The sequence below is a fragment of the Phacochoerus africanus genome, chromosome 13 (genome assembly GCF_016906955.1).
Source record: "Phacochoerus africanus isolate WHEZ1 chromosome 13, ROS_Pafr_v1, whole genome shotgun sequence".
Lineage (NCBI taxonomy): Eukaryota > Metazoa > Chordata > Mammalia > Artiodactyla > Suidae > Phacochoerus > Phacochoerus africanus.
The window spans coordinates 76551650-76576733 of NC_062556.1; the positions used below are offsets into that span (position 1 = coordinate 76551650).

The 25084-nt window shown below is 51.2% G+C and overlaps 1 protein-coding gene across 1 annotated transcript in view; it reads right to left on the bottom strand.

Annotated features, from left to right (window-relative positions):
- Window positions 1-25084, bottom strand: part of COL4A1 (collagen type IV alpha 1 chain) — a 140711-nt gene that overhangs the window by 73075 nt on the left and 42552 nt on the right. The window contains exon 2 of the mRNA XM_047755982.1: window positions 9585-9644. Within this exon, the coding sequence (XP_047611938.1) occupies window positions 9585-9644 (60 nt within the window). The remainder of the gene's footprint in view (window positions 1-9584; window positions 9645-25084) is intronic.

Consider the following 25084-nt stretch of genomic DNA (forward strand, 5'->3'; position numbering starts at 1 on the left):
GGGGGCCATTGGTGGTGATGCTCGTTTACAGTTTTCCTCTGCCTGGGACTGTCCCACCCGTGAGGACAGGGGTCAGGTCCGTCTTGCCAACCACGCCTTAAGCCCATCCACACTCAGCCACCACCAGGCAGAAAGTCAACGGGACCCTCAGATTGGAGGAAGCGGATGGGTGTCATAAGCCGTTCGCTGCCTCCGCCCGGGACAGACTGCATATTCCTTTACCGATCCGGGGAAAACCCTTCCACAGTCAAGCCAGACACGACAGACCTCAGAGATCACCCAAGCCTAAAGCCACAGATTTCTTATCTAGAATCAGGGAACCAACCCCTGGCTGCTACCTGCCACGATGAGATGCCCATAAAAGTTCTTTGGACAAACTCTCAAGCTCCAACCAGACATGAAGGAGAGAATCTGCATGACCCCCTCGTTACCCAGGGCGTCTTCCAGCTCTTTGCAGGTTGGTCTACAAGCAGGAGGCCACCCCAGCCTCCCACTGATGACGGTGACCTTGAGAGGGGCTCTCAGCCAGGAGGAATATCAGGGCAGCACTTCAGGGGTGAGCGGAGACTCGGCCCCTCAGGCGGATGCCCAAGGGAGAAGGTCGAGGGTCAGTTGGACCAGGGCCACATCAGCATCATGCTTTTCTAAAACCACACGGCCACAGAGGCAGGCTAAGCCCCACGTGGATACGCTGTGCAGGTCAACCTCTCACACGGGGCCTTGCCCAAGGGAAAAAGGCGCAGGGGACCAGCCTCCACAGCCATCTGGTCCCCTCGTTACTGACTCAGCCTTCCTCTGTTTAACTGCACATTGTGCTAAACCACTTCCTAAGGATGAGGTTCTGGCGATGCCATTTTGTGGAGGCCGCTGGCCAGCCCACCCTACAGAACCAGCCCACGCCACCAGTGCCCTCCGTCTGGAAGCATGTTCTGAAGGCTTGCGACATCCCCCCCGACCCCCCGGAAGAAAACCCAACTGCATTTGTCAGGGTCGATGCTGAGCCTCTGATCCTGAATTAAAACACCAGCTTCATTTTGCGTCTTCCAAGAGAAAGCTAAAGCCCTGCCAACCGATGCTTTGTCAGGATCATATTTACAATAAATAATCTTCTCCATTAATAGTCAAGACGAGCACGGCCAGGCCCCGGCTCGCTGACGACAGCGTCCGCTCACACGAGGGGTGCTGGGCTGTAAGTCACAGGACACCAGATTCCGGTCAAGACACCGGGCTTTCTACTACTCCTTCTAAACATGGAAACAGGATCAGTGCACTATTTTTAAAGTTGTGCTGGAGGGAATGTGCTCCAGATACAGTCACAAAGCCAAAAATGTAGATTTTTTTAACATTATCATTATCATTTTTTTAAGCATTATTAGCATGAGCTTAACAGGCCTCAGAAGCACAGGGCAAAGGGGCAGATTTCATGTCTGGGAGAGACACGGGGAGACGAGAGGGAGGCCAGGGCTCACTGCCCCCCACGGTACTGGGGCGGGGGGGGGGCATTTCAGCAACATCCAAAGCACACAGAGACATCCACGGTGGGCCTTGCGTGAAGGATCAAATAAACCCACTTAGCATGGGTCTGTTTTTAATGGCTTCCCTATGGTATACTGTTGATACTTTACTCTTGGATTCAAGCATATTTTGAAAAACCCCTTTGTGTTCAAAGAACTATCAAGAAGACAAAAGTAGGTGAATGTGGGAACCCAAGTGAGTTCTCACGATGATCCTGCCAGAAGATGAGTCACGTGCAAGATGTGGAAATAGGAAATAGGAGACATCTGGAAAAAATCTTGGCATCGCGAGACACCAGAAAAAACACGGGAGGGGGGAAGAGCGTGCCTTCACCCCCACTCCCAGCTCAGACCCGCGGTGGGCGCCACGGCCCCCAGGGATTACAGTAGACACTTGGGCTGGATTCCGTTCTACGGCAAAACTAAAGTGACATTTTTCTGAGGTCTCCCTTTAAAATACCTCGAACAAGGAAGGTTGGCTGGAGGAGGAAAGGCGTTTGGACAATGCTTGTAATGACATGCGTGTCAGGAAAAGCGGTCGACGACAGAAAACCTAGAGGTATTTGGGACAAGAGAGAGCATAAGGGAGAGCGGGTTCCCCTTAGGTTTTAAGAGGTAATGAGCCTGGAAATGGGTGATAAAAGTCACAGTGTGGACCAGAAGCTGGATGAAGTTTCAGACAGACCTCCCAAGTGAATGCGTCTCGTTTTTCTCCACCAAAAAGCAGCCAAAAGCTACAAGCAAGCTCCTCGACGACGGTCCTGCGATTCTAAAACATCCCAACATCTTTCTGCTTTAGGTGCCAGGAGAGCTTCTGTCTGGGTGGAACCAGCCTGCTCTGGTTTTGCTCAGCCAGTTGCAAAGTCTCAGCTGGGCAGCCCACGCCCACCTGGACCAGCCAGCAAGCCCTGTCCCCGGATTTATCCCAACCTCAAAGCTCGGCTACTGCCAACGTGACATGCACACACGTAGGACATTTTAAATTCTGGGCACCATAGCTTTCACAAGACCCTTTTAGCCACACAGGGAAATGGGAGGTCAAAGGTCACTTCCCTTTGTCTCAGGAGACCTGATGGGCTCACTCAGCTGGCTAATGGTGGGCTCACTAGGTTCTCGTTCAGGACCGCATCCTTACAGGCGGTCCCAGATTTGAGAAATCAAAGGAGTCTGTGATCAAGTGAGTCTGGAAAACCATCTGCGTTCAGCTGGATGCGCCCGAAGCTTAGTAAAGGTCCTGAGATGTCCGGGAATGGGAATCTGACCCCAGCTCAGGCCCCTGACGTGGTGTCCTTGGAACGTGCTTCTGGGTTCCATTCCAGAGGGGACAGCCAAGGCCATCTTCAAGGTGGTCCGAGGAGCATCCTTGGGGAGAGGCTGAACTGGATGCTCCTGCGCCTTGGGGATGCTCAAAAATAAAGGGTTCCGATGGGTCCCCAAAATAGCACAAGTACAGCACAGGGAACTCTATCCAGTCTCTGCGGGCGGACCATGATGGAGGATGGTATCAGAAAAAAAAAAATATATATATATGTATGTATATGTATGACTCGGTCACTATGCCGTACAGCAGAAATTATTAACACAACACTGTAAATCAACCATACTCTAAAAAAATAACACAGGTAGTTTCAAATATACTAAACAAATCTTAATTTCATTAAATAAACCTCCTAATATGTGACATCCAGTAAGCAGCGCTTTTTTCTGTTTCGACTTTATATACTGAACAGCTTAGAAGTAAGAAAATGACAATTCTTTTGAAACCTACTCGATTTTGAAAGCCTCAGTAATTCAGACTTGGTGTGGCGCCTTTCACGGAGGCAGCGCTTAGTAAATAAGTTGTTGTTATTATTAGTCATTCCTTATTTATTCATCCAAATCAGTTACTTTTCCAAAGTTTCAAGGAGTTGACACCAAGTTATTCCCTTTCATTGACTTCAGAAAAAAAAGGAAATCTCTAAGAAGAAACATGACACTTTTCACATTTGGAACAATGGGTAAATTTATGGGAAAGAAACATTCAATGTTCTAATAAAAAAATAACAGAAAGATAAACTTGTTCTTTAGGAATCCTTGAGGCCTCACACATCACTCCTGCACAGATTCTAAGAACAACGTGCAAAGAGAAAAACCAGTCGATACATAAAGTGCAACACATGAAGCACTCTCTTTAATTTCCATGTGTAAATTAAAAGAGCCACGAAATAAACTTCTGTATACATTGAAGGCTACTGAATTCTCAAAAAATGGTAACAAAATATAGACCCGACTCAAAAAGGAATTTTACTTGAGACTTAATGACGACTAAGAAGTCTCAATATTTACGATCTTGGAGGAGGTAAGAGTCTTTACATTAAAAGGAAGGTGAGATCCCCGGCATTTTTGACGCTCATTGCAAAACAGCCAGGATGTGAGACGGCAGGTGAAGCCTAAACTGCTCCCCAGGCAGCGCAGGGACTCTGGCGACGGCGGCCCCCGTGGAAAATGGGCAACGGCGCACAGTCAGGCAGACGGGAAAAGGCAGCCTCGCCTCCTGCGTTTAGACATGATTAGATTTACGGACTTCTCCGCACACGCGCATCCCTCTTTAGAGTGACCTTGAGGAAAGGGCACTGAGAAGACTTGGTTCCTACCCCTCAGAGTAACCCCTGAGAAAGCCCTGCTGGTCCGGCTGAGCCCCCAGAGCCGGGATGCTTCTGCCCTGGCCGGGACCGGCCGTGTGGAAGCAGAGGTTATAATCTAACGTCGGATGTGGACAGACAGGCTTACCCAGGAGGCCTGACGTGGGAGGTCTATGGAAAGAGTCAAATATACCCAGGCGGTCAACGGCCAGGTGAGCCACAGCCCAGGTTTCCGGGGCCATGAACGGCGTCACTGCAGTTTGGCCAGACTCCACCACCCCTTTCAAGTCAGAAGAGGAACGTGTCTTGGACAAAAAGACAGTACTTCCATGTTCAAAGCTCTCTGCTTTGAACGCAGTCTGGGACCTCGCCGTCTGATGAGCCGGTGTGAGCAGAGAGCAGTGATTTACAGATGGTCTAATTAGTAGACAGCAGGAGAACAGGCTCTCGCTCCACCCGAGGGCCAGGCTCCGGGTACCCGCAGGTGCAAGTGCTCTGAGAAGGACGAGATACCCACGTGGTTCTCATCATTCCTTAGAAATACAACAGTCCGGACTGAGGCTTGGGAAGGACCCACTCAAGACTCACTTCCACTAGGGACTCTCAAACCTCTGATTCACTGGCATTTTTTTTTCCTGTTTTTATTTATTTATTTATTTATCTTTTGTCTTTTCAGGGCAAATGGAGGTCCCCAGGCTAGGAGTCTAATCGGAGCTGTAGCTGCCGGCCTACGCCACAGCCACAGCGATGCCAGATGCCAGCCTCGTCTGCGACCTACACCACAGCTCACAGCAATGCCGGATCCTTAACCCACTAAGCAAGGCCAGGGATTGAACCCACAACCTCATGGTTCCTAGTCGGATTCATTTTGGCTGCGCCACGACAGGAACTCCTACACACATGTAGTTTTTAAACCTCAAAGGCAATCATATTATACAGTGTCTTTGCAGCTTGCTTTTTCATCACTTTGCCAAAGATGAAAATCTTGGAGATTTCCCCAGATCATTATGTATCAATCAATCTACCGTATTTTTGCAGGTGTAAGGAGTATTCCACTCTATGGATGTGCTGTAACTCATTGACGCTTAGCTTTTCTGTTAATTTACCTTCAGAGTTCGCTGGCATTTCTCACCTGCCCACAGGAGCTGTTTCCTCTGATCGGTGCAGTTCAAGCCAGCGCCTACCATCACGCAGACGTGTGACCAGTGCCCTGATCCTCTACCCCATCCCCAGGCGAGGCCGAAGAATGAGGGAGCACGTGCCACGCCCGAATCCTACCCCATCCAGGAGGCTGGCCCTTATTTATGCTCTTGGGCCTCCAGGGTCACTGCCTTCTCAGAATAACACCTGTTTTCTCGGCTGTGTCTCCTGCAATCTGGTCACTGCCTCTCTGCCTGTGACTTCTTTCCTGTGCAGCTCTCTCACCTCTCTAGGTAACTTGAAGCTTCCCTTTTTTTGGACACTGCAGGGTCCTAGACTCTGGAACAATCGCTTTACATACATATGGGCCCCTGTTGTCAAAATACTGGAAAGGCCTCTTGTGCGAAAAGTCTGAATGGTTCCTTCCCAAGCCTGTGGCAGAGTAACTCCTGGGAGTGACTTCCATTTCCTCCTACCGCAAATAGTTGAGAAAATCAGGTTATTGAGCAAAAGAAGAGCTTAACTTTTGGCTTTTTCTGAGTAGGCAAGCCTTCCACACCCCACTCAGCGTCAGCAGATCACATTCCCGCATCGCTGAGCGCTCCGGAGAGACACAAAACCGCTGTGTACAAACCCAAATGAGCTACCTAGAGAAAGCATCTGAAGATCCGCACGGCCGGCCAGGGCAGGGGGAACACCAACAACTCAACAAAGACTGCCAGCCCGCAGACGCTCGTGACGTTAACGAGTGAACCCAGAACAAGATGCCTCGTGTTATACTGCTCGCTGTGGGTTATCAAACGACCGAGGACCTACTGCACTGACATTTACTCATGATGTGTGGAGACTATAAGACGTTCTAGCAATTAATCACATCTCCACGGAAGGGAGGCCTCCGCCAAAAGGGATTTGGCAATTTATCCTGGAGCTCTGCCACCTTCCACTGGCGAATTCTGAATAGCCAACACGCTAAAGTGTTTCTCAAGGGGACGTGTCTCAGAAACAATGATTTCCAAATTTCTCAAGGCAGCTGACACTCTGTCCCAGTTGTGTAACTTGAACTCTCTGGGAGCTAGATGGCTTCTACTATCCTATGGTTAAAAACAAGTCAAAATTCACTGAACCGTTAGATTTCGGAGAGGAGCAGAATAAAGCCTGTGAAAACTGGAAACACTGGTCAGTAGCTCAGAAGCAGGCCTGTATCTGGAGCACTGGATGCTCGATCCTTCCTTTAGTTTAGCGTGTGCACCTGAGGAGCATATGGCTAGAGCTCGCCTGGGGATGGGGGCGCCAAGAGGAAAACCAATTTCTCCTGCTGACGTGCCAGCCAAGAATACATTTCTTTGTTATCTGACCTTGGGATGAGAGAAATGGAAGCAGATCTGAAGGGCCAGCTCCGTCAAAAGCTCTGGGAGTTTCCCATCGTTAAACTGATTGTTTCAACATCACGTCCAAGACAATGGGTGGAAGTTTAAAATTTCCTTTCAGCAGCAGGAAGGCCCTCTTCCCGCCTCATGCTATGTGAACCACGGGGCCTGAAATACTGCTGCTCCGAGGGAGGAAGGACAGAGCTCTGACTTGTGTGAAAAGGATGCAATACCAAATCATGTAGCTATTCCCCTGAATTTCAAGAGGCCTTCTGAATCCATGCGATGATTACAGCTTTTCAAACACGAACTCAGAATGGTTGAAGCTGAAGCTCGCCCGGGTTATACTGTGAACAGTCTTCATTTTTAAATAACGTTCAAAACCCAAAGCGGGCCATGGTGGAGATGGAGCGAGGTCAAGCCACGAAGGATCCCAGAGGCCCTGGGTCTCGGATGTTGGATCCACTTGCCAGGGAACCTTCCAGAGGCTTGGCGGTGGGAAGAACAGGACTCCACACCTGCCAGCCCAGGCCCAAGGGGAGTTCTTTCCAGCTTCAAGGCCAAGGTTGGCCGAAGTGGGAGGCGGGCCCAAGCCTTCCTCACGAGAAGGCGGCCCTGTCTAAGGGCTCATCTCTCAATACTCTGTCTCCTCCACCTTCCTGGCTCAGCCTCCCGTGGCCCAAAGCAGGGGGCAGACCTACAGGGCGTGTTCCTGTGTCCTGAAAAGCGCAGGCCTGGCCTCAGCTGTGCACCGGCAGCCACAGCCAGGTTCCCTCAATGCTTGGATTTGAAAAGGGACCCTCAAGACCCTTTCCTGGGGCGGGGCGGGGGGGGGGGGAGTGAGATGTGACCTGCCTTCTTTAAAGATGTGTCACCAGCTTTGAACTAACGTGGGCCAGGTCGCTGACGAGCTGTCACCAGGTCACGAAGGCAGCCACAAACGTTCAGAGAACTACATACACCAGGATAAATCCACCTTATTAGAGACAGTGGGTAGATTGGGGGCTAACAGTAAATGAATCAGGCTGGAAAACACAGGGACAGGACAGGAGGTCTGAAGAGCACCAGAGCCATTGGGGAGCCACTGGGCCTTCGGCCTCAGAGGGAGTGGAAATCAAGAAAGTTGGTGGGGGAGTTCCAGTTGTGGCTCAGCAGTAGCGAACCACAAGGACGCGGGTTCGATCCCTGGCCTCACTCAGTGAGTTAGGGATCCGGTATTGCTATGGCTGTGGTGTAGGCCTGCAGCAGCAGCTCCCATTTGACCTCTAGCCTGGAACCTCCATATGCCGTGGGTGCAGCCCTAAAAAGACAAAAAAAGAGAAAGAAAGTGGGTGGAACGGACTCGCTCTCTTTCTGAGCGAGAAACGCCCGTGCGGCCTGCCAGGCTCCAAACCTGACACTTTAAGTTACAAGAAAAGCAAGCGGGGTTGACACAGGTCTTCATGTCCCACTCGTTACGTCTGAAGAGCCCCTCTGCGTGGTTCGAACGCGTTCTTGGTTAGCGCGGCTGCGGATGTGTGTGATCAAGTTACACAGACGCCCCCCAAAGAATGTCTGCGGTGTGGGCACGTACTCGCCTCTGCTCCCGAGGCTGCTCCCCGGAACTGGCTGCAACAGCTCCCTGAGGGGGGGCCTCACAGTGTGTGGAGACCACGCGGGTCGCGAAAGGCACGGAGATGCCTCCACCAACTTCACTGCCTCCACAGCCCTCCGGGTGAGGCTGGCGCCACCCACTGTCAGCCTGCTTTGCTTTGTTTTTTGTTTTTTGTTTTTGTCTTTTTGTCTATTCTGGGGCCGCACCCATGGCATATGGAGGTTCCCAGGCTAGGGGTCGAATCGGAGTTGCAGCCGCCGGCCTACACCACAGCCACAGCAACGCAGGATCCAGGCCACGTCTGCGACCTACACCACAGCTCACGGCAACGCCGGATCCTTAACCCACTGAGCGAGGTCAGGGATCGAACCCGCAACCTCGTGGTTCCTAGTCGGATTCGTTAACCACTGCGCCACGACAGGAACTCCCTATTTTTTTCTTAAAGAATAACATTGGTGCTACAGCAAATGGCTGAAAAGAAGTGAGACATTTTTCCGTAAGGTGGAATTTGCTGAATTTCAAAGGTCTACTCCATCAGCCCTGGGCAGGCCAGGCCAGGAGAACAGCTCCACCTCCCTCAAAGCGGGCGCTGGTCCACGGGGCCCCTGCCTCCCCGGAGGCGGCCGCCTGTCCCACTGCCTGGCCCCCGGCCACGCTGGTTCACATCCATGCCCCGTTTCCACGGTGAGCCCCAGACAGTTGTAGGGTGCTGCACTGTCCCAGGTAAAACCCTCTCTCCAAACCCCTGAGAGCCACGGACCCAAGCTGCCTGAGAGAGCAAACGACTTCCATCCAGGTCTGGGATGCTTAAGTGGCAGAGAAGAGAAGCAACTGCTAGCAAAAAAGTTATAACTTTACATCTGGAAAACAATAAATATTTACTGTTTCTGTAAATAAATCTGGACGAGCACATCAGGAATTTCAAAACTGTTTAAAAATACTCATTTGAAGAGAAAGCTCTCAAGTCCAGTAGAAACTTTTTCTTCTCTCAGAAAAAGGCAAAGTTTAGTTCTTAGGCACCCATTCCCAAGAATCCCATAGACTCAACAGATTTCCTGCTAATACACTTGTTCCTTCTAGAGCCAAAAAAGGAGAAAAAAACCAATTCACTTTTTTTAATGTTAACTGCCACCGATAATTATTATCTTGGGGCAACAGCTGTTAAGAGTCCTCAAAACTATTGCTAAGCCTGGTTCTGCTTCATTTTATTGCTCTGGGGGAAGTACTGAAATAGCACTGAGGCTTAAACGTGACTTGCGGACTCTTTGGTTGTGTTAGTGAGGTGTCTTAACACCTGCCGCAATGATGGTGATTCAAGAGGACTTGTCGTCTGATGTGGGCTACTCACCTTCTGTCCCTTCACTCCGTGGCAGTCACATTTCCCGCACCCAGAGCCAGCACAACCGCCCTGAAAGTAAGAGAAAACATCGGTAAATAGAAGAACATGTGCAAATTGAGTCAATAATTGAACGAAAATGATTTGGGCAACTTCATCTATTTATGGGAAAAGTCCCATGCTTTTATTAGGAGCGACCTCAAAACAGGCGCCATCTGGATTTGTCCTACCGGGCGGTCCCGTTCTTGCTCTGTGGCCCATCTCTCTTGCCCTAACAGACAAATCAGCAATGCTGGACTAGGACACGTCAAAACGTCACTCAGTCCAGAGAGGAAAGGCTGTCAGGGACCCTTTCAGAAACGGACTCTCCCGTCCTCAAAGTATAAGAGGATGCCACCCGTAGCCACGAGCCTGTGACGGTGTGACACTCAATTCAAGAGTTTCAGACCTGAGACCGCGGGAGACTGAGGGCTGCGGGGAGCAGAGTCCATGCTTTGTCCCTCCCGTTCCCAGGCACCCAGACAGGTGCAAGACATTGTGCAGAAGGGAAGCAAATGGAGAAGCCCAAACCTTAAAGAACTGATTTTTCAACTCAATTGAAGCATATGCACGATCAAAGAACATTCACCGACAAAATGTCTATTCCTCGGAGTTCGTTTCCCACATGGAGTCTAACATTAAAGTCCAAGAAAAAGATTCCAAGTATGTCACGCGGACTAGTGTTCAAACGCCCGAAGGGTGCGACAACCAACCAGCCATCCTATCTAACGAGACACGTGTCACCATCCCCGTGTTACAGACGTGAAAACTGAATTGAGAGGTGTGACATAACACACCAGGACGAGGCTGAGATAAACTCAACTTCAACTTCTATCATGGAAAACGGCCGAGACATTCAAAGACAAGCATATGGTGATGCTTAATACATCTGCAATATCCTTAGAAGAACCCACATGTGAAACCAAAATGGACTTCGATGTGATCGACGAAAAGGGGTGTGATAGGAGTAATGAGCCTTATTAGCGGCTCGATACTAAATCTGAGATAAAACGTACATCTTAATTCTGCTTCAGATGACATCGTTTCTGGAAAATAAAACCACACTATAAACAGTATCGTGATCATGTGAAGTCTATTTTTTGACAATATACCCAAGTCTGAGCTCCACTGCCTTGGAGATCTTCTGCTTAAAACCACTCCATCTGGAGATACTTATTTTATAAAATGAAATCCGGACAAGTGCCTCCAAGACAGTAAGCTGTTCTTAATTTTGTACTTTGGAAATGGGGACAATTCACAACAGCCCAAACTCCAGAGATTACAGATCCATTTCTTTCCCTGACTCGCTTTTTAGGCAATTCTCAGTATGCACTCTTGTCACCTTTTAACATTTTAGATCAATCCATGTGCATAGAATGGATTTTTTTTTTTTTTTGCTTCAGTATCTGGGTTGGGGTGACCACTGAGACTCGTCCGAAACAATGACGCCAAAATCTTACACCTGTGCTCCAGCACTTCCTCCAAAACACGGGGCCACCAGGAGACACGCCGTCCTCCACGTCACTGCCTCTCTGACCCCGGGACGTGTGGGTTATATGCCTCTATGGTGAGGCTTCACCACGTTTCTCGTGGCCCTTTGCCTGCGTGCTCGCCCCGTACCCCGGGGCACTGGGCGAGCAGGACCGGACCCTCGCGCTCAGCCTGTGTTTCACCTGCAAGCCTGTCTGTTGTAAAACCCACAGGAGACATAAAGAACAGCGCTGACTGAACCATGACACCCCGTCCAGGGTTCCAGCCACCCCAGTTCTGGAGCAGCTAAAGTGCTCGCAACCGGGCCTCTTGAAACTGTTGCCATGGGCCATTCCGTGGCTGTCGGGGGTGGAGTCCGTTTCATTAGCCTCAAATAATGACCCTAAAGGATGAGCCAAGACACTGCCATGTCCGCTAACATGAAGTACATCACAGCACCGTGGGAAACGTCCCCAAGGGGACCATTCCAGGTCCCCAGACCAGCCTGGGAAGGGGGGCTGGGTCCCCGGAGCTGCCTGAAGCAGTGAGGTTGGGCCACCAGGTCTGGAAAGCCCAACAGGTGAGGCAGGCCTGCGTCGCCAGGGCTGCAGGTGACCTCCCCCTGTGGCTGTCCTGTCCCCACAAGGCTCCTGCTTCCTGAGCCGGGTCCAGAACCCACGTCTGCTCTTCTTTTTTTTTAATGGCCACACCTGGGGCATATGGAAGGTCCCGGGCCAAGAGTCGAATTGGACCTGCAGTTGTGGCCGACAGCACAGCCACAGCAATGCCAATCAGAGCCACTTCTGCAACCATAGCTCATGGCAACACCAGATCCCTAACCCACTGAGCAAAGCTAGGGGTGGAACCTGCAACCTCATGGAGACGACGTCGGGTCCTCAACCCGCTGAGCCACGAAGGGAACGCCACCTCTGCTCTTTAATCTCAGCTAAACTTCACTGATTCCAAAAGGAAGACTCAATCCGGCTAAGCGAACCCTGACCCTAACGCACTTAGGAAATGTACGTCCACCACCAGGCTTAGCTGGGGGTCCCAGCCGCAGCCCGGACGACACATGGGCTTTTCTCACCACGGCTCAATCACGGCATCTTCAAAACCTCAAGACGCGTGGGCATCTAATGACTGAAGCTGAAAAATTGCTGTTTCGTGATTCTGGGGTTTTTCTCTTCTGAACTATGGATAAAATCTCAGCAGCTTATCTTTATTCACTTTGAGGGTGGTTGTAAAAATGAATTTCCTGGAACGGTTCCCTTAAGCTATCAGTACAGGCCTTAATTGCAGGAGACCCCAGATAAGAGGTTACAGGGCCCCAATTGTAGAGGCTGAGGTCAAGCTCCTTCTCAAGCTTTTGCTCCAGAACCACACCCAGCCAGTGTGACTGACCAGCCGACACTTTTCCCCTGGACAACTTTTCAGGTTATAACAACTACGGGGGGAAATCTGAGATGAGAAAAAGGACAAAAGCCTTATTGTAGCCCCATGATAGAAATAAAGGACCCTCACCCTGCTCCACCAGCTCATATCAAGCAAAAAAAAAAAAAATTTTTTAATCCCAGACAAAAGGCAATTCATGCCTCTTTATCAGCTTTATTCTGGTGGGAAATTTTATTACCATTTATGGCCCTAAAACATTTTCAAAGAATTGATAATTCTAAGAATATCTAAATTATTTGTTGACTTTTTAGGATAAAATGCATTTTGAGACCATGATTTTTGTTTCATATTCTGGATGGCCTATAGCTTTTCATGTAAACGGCTCTGTTTAAAACACAAAACTAATTTTTAGAATAACAAACAAAAATCAGGAGAGGCATATTTGCTTTGCTAAATAAAATCTGCTTTGAAATATCGCTATGCTGGCCCTGTACAACAGCTGTCGCAGAATGGCTCAGGCTGGCTACCGCCCTGGTGCCTAGAGACATCTCGGCCATGCATTCAAGGGTGCGCAGCTAAAAAGGACACCAGTGACGCTGCAAGTGTCCCTTTCAATCGGGTGTAATGTCTGGTTTTGAAATAGCTCATTAATGAAGGCCTTGAGTAATGAATGAAAGTCTCAAGCCCCCATTATGAATTATTTCTCCAAAGGGCAAATAAACCGCATGAGTTACTCAGCCTCACAATTCCACTGATGACCTAACATGCTAAAGGCCATGTCACAAACTTCATGATTTCCTGAGGAATTACATTCTGCATCTGGACCTCTCGGCGAAATCAAAGGACAGAAGGCATCCCGCAGACTCCAGCAGCTTCCTCCTGGCTGCACGTCTGAGCGAGTCTGAGGGCTGCTCATTTTTCCCAAAGTGGGGAAGATCTTGGGTTACCGTCAGAGAGCTCCCGCCCCATCTGTTTCAGATTCTAGAACAGGAAGAACTTGTACATTCTGTGGGAAGAACTCACATCTTTCCTCTCCCTGGAGTTCAAGGTCAAGTAAACCAGCCCAAAGGGCACAGAGTGATGCCTGTGCTATCTTCCCAGGGGCACATGCTTGACCTAAGGATTCACAGCCACTGGTCACCAAGACAGTGTCCACTTGGAAACGGGAAATGTGGCTGAAGATCCCAAGGCCAAAAACTTGGGGGTCTTGGTCCACCTTAGAGAAGGGTCACCCAGACCAGTGAGTGTCAGAGAACCCTAAACAGCACTGGGGGGGAGGCAGCATCGTTCATGATGTATAACCATAGAAAAATACCATGAAAACCAAGCAACCTTGACTGCCAATCATGTACCACAGGAGCATAATAAGCTCCCTCCAAGTGGAAGCTGATTTACAGAAAAATGTACATCGGTTCTCAGTGAAGCCTCTCTATCTCTCTCTCTCTCTCTCTTTCTCTCTCTCTCTTTCTCTCCCTCTCTCTCTCACACACACACACACACACACACACACACATCAACAACGGGGGTCAACTTTAATTACCCTCAAATAAGACGATGGAAAAAGAATGCAAAAGGCACAACAAAGTCCATCTTAAATCAAATACCCCTTATATTGTGCACGCATCTCTATACTTTTCATGATATAAAACAAAGCAAGTCATTTAAATGTTCTTTCATGCCCCAATTAAGTTTCCAGAGCATCAACCCATTGGGATTAATGCAAGAAATTATGCTCAGTTCTAAACATTCCCAAAGATTTAGGATACACGGTACTAGTGCCCAAGAAGGAAGGGGAGAGATGGACGCATGAGTTTCACTTGAAATAAAGCCTGTTTCTGGGCTGTCTCCCGTCTATGGACCAAGAGAACGCGCTGCTCAACATTAAACTGAGTTCTAGGTGGGGATGCAGGAAGAGGGGCGGGCTCATTCTGTTTAGAGACTTTTTACTTAACCAAGGACGCCAACTGCTAGTGATTCTGCGTGTGTGTGTGTGTGTGTGTGTGTGTGTGTGTGAGAGAGAGAGAGAGAGACAGAGGGAGGGAGAGAGAAGGGGGGAGGAATGCCTTATGCTAACTTGCTCACTGTGGCACAGCTTCCACAGGAAGGCCTACTGGAAATAAGTCAAACGGAGGGAAGTCCTCAAGTTTCTGATTTTCCTCCTGCTTCTGGTGGGAGAGAGGCCTTTAACATATCCTCCCTTTAACGATTCTGTGTGTCTCCCATCCCACCAAATAGGGACATGTGGCCCTGGGCCAAGTCTAAACAGCTTATCTTTCAAATTCCTGTTCGCATTCTCTACGCTGTGCAAAATGTCCAAATAGTTTCGTGGTGATACTGCAGTCCCGGTTTTCTTGCTGGTTGTAGCTCTTCTTCAGGGCTCTTGTGAATAATTACCTACGCCACTAAAAAAATACGTGGAGGCGCAGGAATGCATTTTCAGGCTAGTGGGGCAGAAAATGAAAGTGTGCAGAAGCCAAAGGGGAGCTGCCACCCTCACCCCCAGGGCGGGAGGGGCCGTCAAGCAGAACGCCCCTTCCGGATCTCCGATCGGCAGCGTCTCTGAGGCTGAGCAATCCCCCCCCCCCGCCTGGTCCCCAAATTCCATCCTGGCACCTGCCCCACCGGTATGCAGGCAGAGGTCCATCAAAAGACGCGTCATGCATTATCATTCCTGAAACCTTTTCACAACCACTGGCCCTTATCACATGCTACGGAAGCTGGATCTTTTCAATTCTGTTCATTTTAATTGTTACATTACCCCAAAAGTTAGTGTGGCGAATAAAAGCTATCTACCTCCCCCCCAAAAAAAAGCACCGTGATCTCACACTTTTTTGGAAATTAAAACATCATCTAGAAATATATAGGGAATCTTAATGTTTATGTCCTAACTCTCGTTTGTGATTTTAATGCACATATGCTATTTTGGGGTAACTCTGGCTTTAAATGTTTGTTTACTGCCAAGAGCTTCTGCAACACGGCTGTCTTTGCCCCCAAGTACCTCCTGCCCCCAGAGGACTGCTCCGAAAGAGAATCTTAAAACTTCTCCACCAGGAGGGCAAGGACGGAGGGGGAGTTTAGGGTTAGCAGACGCAAACGGCACACATAGGATGGAAAAACCGCAAAGTCCTCCTGCATCACAGAGGGAACTGTATCAACAGCCTGTGATAAAGCCTAACAGGAAAGCAGATCTACATGTGTGTGGGACTGAGTCACTTTACTGTACAGTGGAGGTGAACACAACTGTACTTCAGGGAATTTTTTTTTAATTCTGAAAAAACTGAAACTTCTCCAACAGGCGAGCATGCACTGTAGGACCCCATGGTATTAAGATCAAGAACAAGTGAAACCATCGATGGTGAAAGAGGAGCGCTGGCGACCTTCCGCAGGGCTGCCCGGGAGGTTTCTGGGCGCTGACCCGTTCTCCGCTTGGTCAGGGTGACTGGTAGCAGGTGTGAAAGTTCACGGAGCTGGGACCCCAGGATGTTTGCACTGTGTTGTGCTCCCTAACATTTCTAAAAGGCATGCTCAAGAATGTTTCCTGCAGCCCTGCACACAGTAGCCTGAACTCCAAAGAGCAGACCAAACACAAACGCAATGGTCCGTATTCGGGGGGAGCCGCTCCCCACCAAGGCAGGCTGATGACGACACCGTCGGGCCTCAGGGACTCAGTACTGAGCAAACTGGAACGGGCACCAAGGAACAAGCTGGGAGATTCGGATTAAACAAGGTTCAAAACTAAACAAAAGGAGGTTGCACAGTGGTTACCCCTGGGGGCTGTTATTAACGGGGAGGGGACCTGAGGAGCTTCTGGGCTTCTGGAAACGTCCTGGCTGATGACCCAGCTTCTGATTCGCGGGCATGTTCACTCTTTCACTCTGTACAAGAGGTAATGGGCGGTGGCTTTACAAGTCCACACATTTCTACAATAAATTGCACCCCCCCCCAAAGTGTGCACAGGGTCTACCTATTAATAACAAAATAACGCCATGTGTAGCACCGTGAGGGGACCTAGAGGTGACCATACTAAGTAAAGTCAGAGAAAGACAAATACGTGACTCCACTTATATGTAGATCCATAAACAAAGGATACGAATGAACTTATTTACCCAAGAGAAACAGACTCTCGGACTTAGAAAACAAAATTTACCGTTACCAAAGGAAAGAGGAGGAGAGGAAGGATAAGTCAGGAGTTTGGGATTAACAGATACACACTATTGTATGGAAAAGAGATAAATAACAAGGACTTACTGAACAGCAAAGGGATCGCTACTCAACATCTCCTAATAACCTACGAGGGAAAAGAATCTGAAAAGCAATACATACGTGTATGTGTGTAACTGAATCCCTTTGCCATACAGCTGAAACGAATGCAACCCTGTAAACAGCTACACTCCCATATGAAATGAAATGCTTAAATGTCAAAGAAAGAAAAGAAAGTGAAAAAAACAAAAATGAAAGTGATGAATGCCGAAAAATTGATAACAAAATAGAGAGCGTACTACAGGCCAAATGTAGTACAAATACTAACTTCTTAAAGGCCTTAAAGGCACAGCATTTTCGAACTTGCGAAAATACTTGGTACTGTGGATCTAAGGGCCTCCAAGGCACTCACGGTGCACAGGCCTTCATCCAAATGTGCTTGGCTGTTATTCTGTCACCATCATTTTGTGCTGATGAACCTGAGACCGATGTGACCCAAAGATGCGAACGTCATTCTTCATCCTTAACTCCACAGGAAGGATTCGGTTAAGGAAGCAACACTTCTGCTCCAGTCGATCATGGAAAAAGGTAAAAACAGAATCTCCCCACTACTTTTTAGACTCAGCAAAACATTTCTGTTCTAATATGAAAACAACTGCAAGTGTTGATATGTTCTTGGCAAAAAAAAAAAAAAAAAAAAGACCACGAAACGTTTGAGAAACAAAGTGAACGTCTGATCTGCAGCATCTCTGACCAAGAAGCCAGCCCAAGAGATGCCTGCCGAGCTGTTCCTCATTCAAGGCCAAGTTTGTAGAGCTTGGTGGGGCTCCAGGTACAGACAAGATGAGGAAATGGGGGTGTCTGCTTGGCTTCCCCCCCGTGGACATGTGACGGCCGTTCTGCTCTCATGTCCCCCTCGTACAATGTTGGGTGACTCATTTTCATCTCCTCCCTTCCTCCCACTCAGTGGGGGTGGGCCTTAGATGTCCTGGCCTGGAGAATGGGCTGGACTAGGGGATCATGACAAACCCCAGCATTTTTCCTCCAGGTCACTGGTCATCCAGCTGCAAACAGATGTGACTATAATTAGTTGCCATGTGACAGCGGCTCACATGGCTGTGTGAGAAACGAGTTGGTGGGCAAGGGTGTCTTCTGGGACCCGTGGGTGGAAATGCTGCCTGGAGAAGTGAACTGGGGGTGGGGGTGGGAGTCCCTGGTGGCCGCTGACTCACTGGCCTGAAGTACAAACACAGAGGAGTCCATTTCAGCACATTTCCAGCCCAGGGGTCATTCTCCTGAGCCGCGCCCAGGATGTTCTCCCAGAGCCACTGACTGTCCCCTCCGGCTCTACACGGGCCTCCCATTTCCCACCCTCAGAGGGAAACCTTCCATCAGTAAATATCTTACTCTGCGCTTTTCTCTCCAGGTTCCCTGAACGTGTTTCTCATCCCCCCATCTGCCCACCTGGAACAGCCATCACCTCCCATCTGCCCACCTGGAACAGCCATCAGCTCCCACCCCCCACCTGGAACAGCCATCACCTCCCATCTGCCCACCTGGAACAGCCATCACCTCCCGTCCCCCCACCTGGAACAGCATCACCTCCCGTCCCCCCACCTGGAACAGCATCACCTCCCATCCGCCCACCTGGAACAGCCATCACCTCCCATCCGCCCACCTGGAACAGCATCACCTCCCGTCCCCCCACCTGGAACAGCATCACCTCCCATCCGCCCACCTGGAACAGCCATCACCTCCCGTCCCCCCACCTGGAACAACCATCACCTCCCGTCCCCCCACCTGGAACAGCATCACCTCCCATCCGCCCACCTGGAACAGCCATCACCTCCCATCCGCCCACCTGGAACAGCCATCAGCTCCCATCTGCCCACCTGGAACAGCCATCAGCTCCCACCCCCCACCTGGAACAGCCATCACCTCCCATCCCCCCACCTGGAACAGCCATCACCTCCCGTCCCCCCACCTGGAACAGCATCACCTCCCGTCCGCCCACCTGGAACAGCATCACCTCCCGTCCGCCCACCTGGAACAGCCATCACCTCCCGTCCCCCCACCTGGAACAGCCATCACCTCCCGTCCGCCCACCTGGAACAGCCATCACCTCCCGTCCCCCCACCTGGAACAGCCATCACCTCCCGTCCGCCCACCTGGAACAGCCATCACCTCCCGTCCGCCCACCTGGAACAGCCATCACCTCCCGTCCGCCCACCTGGAACAGCCATCACCTCCCGTCCGCCCACCTGGAACAGCCATCACCTCCCGTCCGCCCACCTGGAACAGCCATCACCTCCCATCCGCCCACCTGGAACAGCCATCACCTCCCATCCACCCACCTGGAACAGCCATCACCTCCCGTCCCCCCACCTGGAACAGCATCACCTCCCATCCGCCCACCTGGAACAGCCATCACCTCCCATCCGCCCCACCTGGAACAGCATCACCTCCCATCCGCCCACCTGGAACAGCCATCACCTCCACCTTGCACCTCGACTCGCCTCCTCCAAGACACTTCCACAAGAGCCGCAAAATGTACTTTCCAGCTGCCCTTTGAAGAACAGCACATTTTGCCCAGTTGGGCATGAAAAAAAAGTTGGACTGTTTCCTCCAAGCTTGGAAACAGGTCAACTCCTCCTTGTGTTGCACGTCTGTGGCGCTGCCCCTGCTGCCTCTGGGTTTCATCTTTCCTGTCTCCCCGCTCCAGTCAGGCTCAATCACTCCAAATCCAGCCTCCGACCCACCTGCCTCGGCCACGGCCACTCAGATCCCCGCCTTTGCTTCTTACTTCTGACGCCAAGTCTGGCCCCTGGCGGGGGGTGGGGGGAGGGGAGGCAGCTGCCAGGGGGCCGGGGAGCTGCCAGGGGGCCTGAGCCCTTCATTCATTCTCAAGAGTCTGAGTGCCCCCTGGTACTCACCTTTCATCTGACAGATCCTAAGACTTTGGCACCTACTGCACACCTGATCTAGGGCGGGCAGCCCCGCCCCGGCCCAGGATGCTAAGAACGCAGAGCTGGGCATGCCTGAGAGTGGGAGAGGGTGAGAGTAGGAACTACAGTCCAAGGCGCCTCAAGAGAGAGGAAGCAGAGTCCCAGAGATGCAGAGGAAAGCGCCCTAAGCCCCCACACCTGAGGGATGCGGGGACCCCAGAGTAGATTCTGCTGGAGTGAGAGGGAGGGGCTGGCCTGGCCAGAGAAGGCGGATGTGGAGAGCAGGCTTTGCCAGAGATGGAGCCCAGCAGGAGGGCACAGGGTGCTGGGGGGGGTGCTAGAGGACAGGCCAGTAGGCGGGACAGAGCCAAAGAGCATCTTAGAAGGGGAGCAGCAGGGGAGATGTGCGTCCTAGGACAAGTGGGGGGGGGCTGCTGGGGGAGAGGTGCAGGGGGAGGGGGCGGGTCACAGGTGTGAGGTGGGAAGGCCTATAGGGAGTCGAATTTTGAGGCTTAAGGTATTGCCTGTGCAATCTCCAAATTTAGCACTCAATTTCAAAGCATGTTTGTTTTTAATTTGTTCACCTAGCCTCTTTTCTGCTTAATTTTAGGGAAGTAGAGTTGATTTACAATGTCGTGTTAATTCCTGCTGTACAGCACAGTGATTCAGCCGTCTGTATACACACACCCCTTCCCAGATAGGTTATCACGGAACCCGGAGTAGATTTCCCCCGTTAACCACCCGGTCCGGTACCAAAGTGAAAAGCACTTGTTTAAACAGAAGTAGGGTGAGTTCCTGCAGGTCCGTCAGTATCACTAACTGCCCTTGCAGCAGGAGACATGCCGCGTGACGTGGTTAGAAGCGTTTTAAAGGGATGGAGAAGGAGAGAAGGGGGGACGGGGAGGGGCAGGAAGGGAAGAGGGAGCGGGCGGGGCGCGTAAGGAGGAGGCCGGCGCCCCTTCCCGCCAGGTGCCCGAGGCCACGTCCAGCTTGGGCTTGGTGCTCTGCCACCTTCCCTGGCATTCTCTCGCTCTCACTGGCATGTGATCCACACCCATACCGTTTCTTTGAGCATCCTTGTTCCATAGGCTTCAGCATCATCATGCCAACATATCATTGAAAGTGGATTTGAGAAAGAGGTTAGAAATGGCCCCCGGGGCCTTGGAGAATCAGCTAAAGCACTTCTGACTCCATTCCAAGATCTTTTCTGCATTATCACCTCGGAAAAAATCCTGATCGGGTCTAACATGTGAATCAAAAGAACACAGAGTGAGCTTGAGAGACTTTTCCTTCTGGGACCCAAGGAACAGACTGCAGATATGCTGCAAATTCTACAGTACGTGAGAAATCCCAAACAATCTAGTCGAATAGGCACCACATCCACCTACTGGCCGGCTATCGGGGGATTTACGTGGCGTGGTTTTCCCATCAACAGAACTGTCTTTAAAAAGACACCTTGTTCACGGAAAGTTTTGTCCAGAAAGATGCCCAAGCGTGGGGTTGCTGGGTCACATGGTAGTTCTACAGAAAAGAAAATCATGGACTTGGAGAACAGACTTGTGGTTGCCAAGGGGAAGGGGGTGGGGTGGATGGGGAGCTTGGGGTTAACAATGCAGACTGTTGCCTTTGGAATGGATGAGCAATGAGAGCCTGCTGTGTAGTGCTGGGAACTATGTCTAGTCACTTATGATGGAGCCTGAGAGTGGGAGAAAAAAGAACACATACATGTATGTGTCACTGGGGCACCATGCTGTACAGTAGAAATTGACAGAACACTGTAAACCAGCTATAATGGGAAAAAATAAAAATCATCATATATTAAAAAAAAAAAGAAGGCTCTGCTTGCTTCTAGCACACAGGCTTGAAGGCAGCTTTCCTGACCTGGGCGTTAAAAACTGGAGTCGATTTTCTGTTTATCCCGCCGTGTTCCACTTCCTGATCCTTTAAGGACCCTCCAGTTTGTGACACACTTAAAATGGAAACATGAAAAGTCTAAGAGACTAGGGAACTATTACAAGTACGACTGACATGCAAGTCAAAGACAGTTTAATTAGCCCAGGGATTACCAGCATTTCCCCCGAAACAGTTAAATACTAATCATCACTGCTGCTTTCTCCCTGCCTCCCGTCTAGGTCTGGCACGTGGCCAAGGTGTAGGACCACTCCTTCTCCATGCTCTGCTTCCATCCTAATAGGACATATTCCTCTCCTTAAAAATTCTGCTTCTAAAAAGAAGGCTACCAGGGCTCCCTTTCTGTGGAATTCCGGAATGTGCGATGGTCGGGCTGAACAGGCTGCCCTCTCACTGTCTCTGTAAAGGTTCAAGGAGCACTTCCTCTGCATGTGGCACTGTCCCCTGCTTGGCAGGATAAAAGGGGGAACAGTGCCCTCGCAGAGCTGGCTGCTCAGCAGAAGAGCCCTGTGCCCTGCGGGAGGGGTGCTGATGCAGGGAAGGGACCGAGCAAACCCCGTGAGCTGCTCTCCAAAGAGAAGCGTCTGCAGGTGCACAGAGAAGAGCCGAGCCTGCGAGGGAGGTGAGGGCGGTGCAGAAGGCCTCGGGGGAGAGGTCGGGAGACAGGCCTGTGCACCCCGAGAGGTCGGTGTCAAGGGCTGAGGACAGAGGGGTGTCCACCGCGTTTGTGGACCCAATGCCGCCTGCCGCTTTGCTAACAAAGGATGTCACAGCCATAAAGCCCCCAGCCACTGCAGCCACCCTGGCCCTCTGGTGCACCCTGAGGGAGCTCGGGATGGAGAAAACAGGATGCTGGCCCTAAATAGTTAAGACGCACATCCAAGGGATGACTTCAGCGAGCCCAGGCGCCTGCATCTTCCCACGCACAGAAAAGCACTCAAATCATCAACTCGCGGTGTCTCTTTTTAGCTGGAACCCTTTCAGGTTGGACTGCATGGGGTGTTTTTCCAGTAAAAACACCTACAGACCCTGCCCGCCCCCGCCACCTCTTCGGAACAGTCCCTCGCGGCGACCTGAGAAGCTGTCTCCCGGGCAACCGTCCTCAGAAGGACCCCAAAGAAAACCCAGTTCTCAACTTGAAGGCCGTTCCTTTTTGTTCAATGCACGGCGTGATCAGAGAGATGCTGACTCCGTCCGTCCCTGCGGGAAGCGGAGGGAGAGGAGGAGAGAAGGTGACGCGGTGACGCTGCGCTTTGTGACGGAAAAGACAACCACCTGTCATTTTCTTCTTTCCTTTTTGCTTTTCAGGGCTGCCCCCGTGGCACACGGAGGTTCCCAGGCTAGGGGTCCAATCGGAGCTACAGCTGCTGGCCACGGCCACAGTCGCACAGGCTCCAAGCCCCATCAGGGACCTACACCACAGCTCACAGCAACGCCAGATCCTTCACCCACTGAGCGAGGCCAGGGATCGAACCTACAACCGCATGGTCCCTAGTCAGTCGTTTCTGCTGCGCCACGACGAGAACGCCCGATTTTCATTTTCATGGTTGGTCGTCCATGGTCAAGCCTACAAATCACATGTGAAGACCTTGCTTCCATTTGTCAAACTTCATGTCTCCTGTTCTTCTTTATCAGCCGTGAACCCACGCTTGTATGCGCTGATGCAGGAAATACTGCACATCTTCATACGAGACGCGAGGCAGATGCGGCGGAGGCCCCCGACCTCACTTTGGCCGCTCACCCCACCCCTCCCATGAGACAGATGTAGCGCAGGCCCCCACCCTCCCCCATGAAACGTCCAACCAGAGCTGCCGACATGAAAGCGCACTTGCTCGCCGCACACACATGGTTCTCGGTGCCGGGAGCCACGGTGAATCAGGCAGGGTTTCCTGCCTTCGAGTCTCCTGCAGTCTATGGAGGAAAACACATATAAAACCAAAGGACTCGGGAAGAGGGTCACCGCAGCTATGAAAGCACAAGATGCTGGAGAAGGAGACACTCGTTCGGCTGGGACGTACACCGAGAGGAAGGGAGGAGAAAGCGGGGATGGCGGATGCGGAGCTGGGGGCCAGCCGGAGGCAGCCTCGCCTCCTGAACCGCGGGTGAGATGCCCCAGCCTGGGTGGCCGACACGGACATTCCAGAGGAGGGAGGCAGAGACATCCACAAGACGGGCGAGCGCAGAGGAAGGAGAGGGGCACAGAGAAATCCACGGAGCTTGGGACCCCCGGGGCGCTCTCTGGGGCCATGAGCAACGAAGACCCCGGCCACATCACAGCAGGTTTCCCGGCCCCTCCAAGGCCACCAGACGTCTCGCACCATGCCAGGGAAGACGTGCGGTACTTCCAATAACGAGGATGGAAAGATGGATCCTTCGTCTTGTAGGACAGGGTCTAATCACAGAATGCCCCGGACAGGTGTACACAATATCCGCTCAGTCACGCTCCTTCCCTTTAGAGACTATAAAACAGCCTGTTACGCGGCAATCACAGCTGGCCACTTCTCCCGTCAGATAGGAGACCCGATGGAGAAAAAGCACGTGTGTTTCGACAAATCCCAGGCAGCCAGAATGAAGCCGAAATGCAGTTTTCATAACTGCACCCAGACTCATCCGTAAAGCCACTTGTCACAAATACGTGCAAGGGTTGATATTCCTCAGAAATCACAGATGCTCAGGTGCTGCAGTTCAGCCCCTCTAACCCGGAGGACCCACTCTCAGGAACGCCACCCCTAAGGATGGATCGCGCCACTCGATTTGTAGCTTTAAAATCAGGTCTGAAAACTCAAGCAAAATGTAAACAGAGATTCCATGGAAAACACTCCGGAGATGAACGTCTCCCTGACTGCACGGGCGCCCCCTCTGCCTCTGGCGGAAGGTCCGAGATCACGTGGAAGGCTCTCTGTGACAGACCCCCAGGTCACGTGCACGTCGGGTCAGGGGCTCAGCTGCCACCTTCAACAAGGCCATCGGACTTTCACGGACAATAACGGCCCATGGACTGCGACGGCTGCCCTGCCAGTCATAAGTGGCACTCAGGGAGGACCCACCTAAACACACAAGGGCAAGACCGACGGTTAAGGAAGGGAAAGCGGGTTAACCACAGAAGGGTGCCGAGCTTCTGCGTGTGGAAGCTGTGGTTCCTCAATGACACACTCTGATGTTTACACTGCGGCCGAGAGAGTTGCCCAGAGACACCTCTGAGGTTCCTGCGTGGCCTTGGGGCCAGCGCACGTGGTCTGGGCGTGCAGAGGCGTCATTTCCCAACCACACGTCCCCGTGCCACCCAGAGGCAGAGACCTCGTCTAACACTTCAGAAAGCAGCCCTGCAGGGCACCGGCCCTCCCTGAAACCAAATGTCAACCCACTGACAGAAAGTGTCAGGCTTCCAGAAAACCTCAGCTCTTCCACAAGCAGTTCAGAAAAGTGCTTAGTAAACCTAAGCCACCCATAATTCATGGTGAGATAAATATGAAATAAAATGAAAAACACCACTCACTCCATTCCTCAGTCCTTCCGTCTGAATGGCAGACAAAGAGCCCTGCTCTCCTTGTTTTT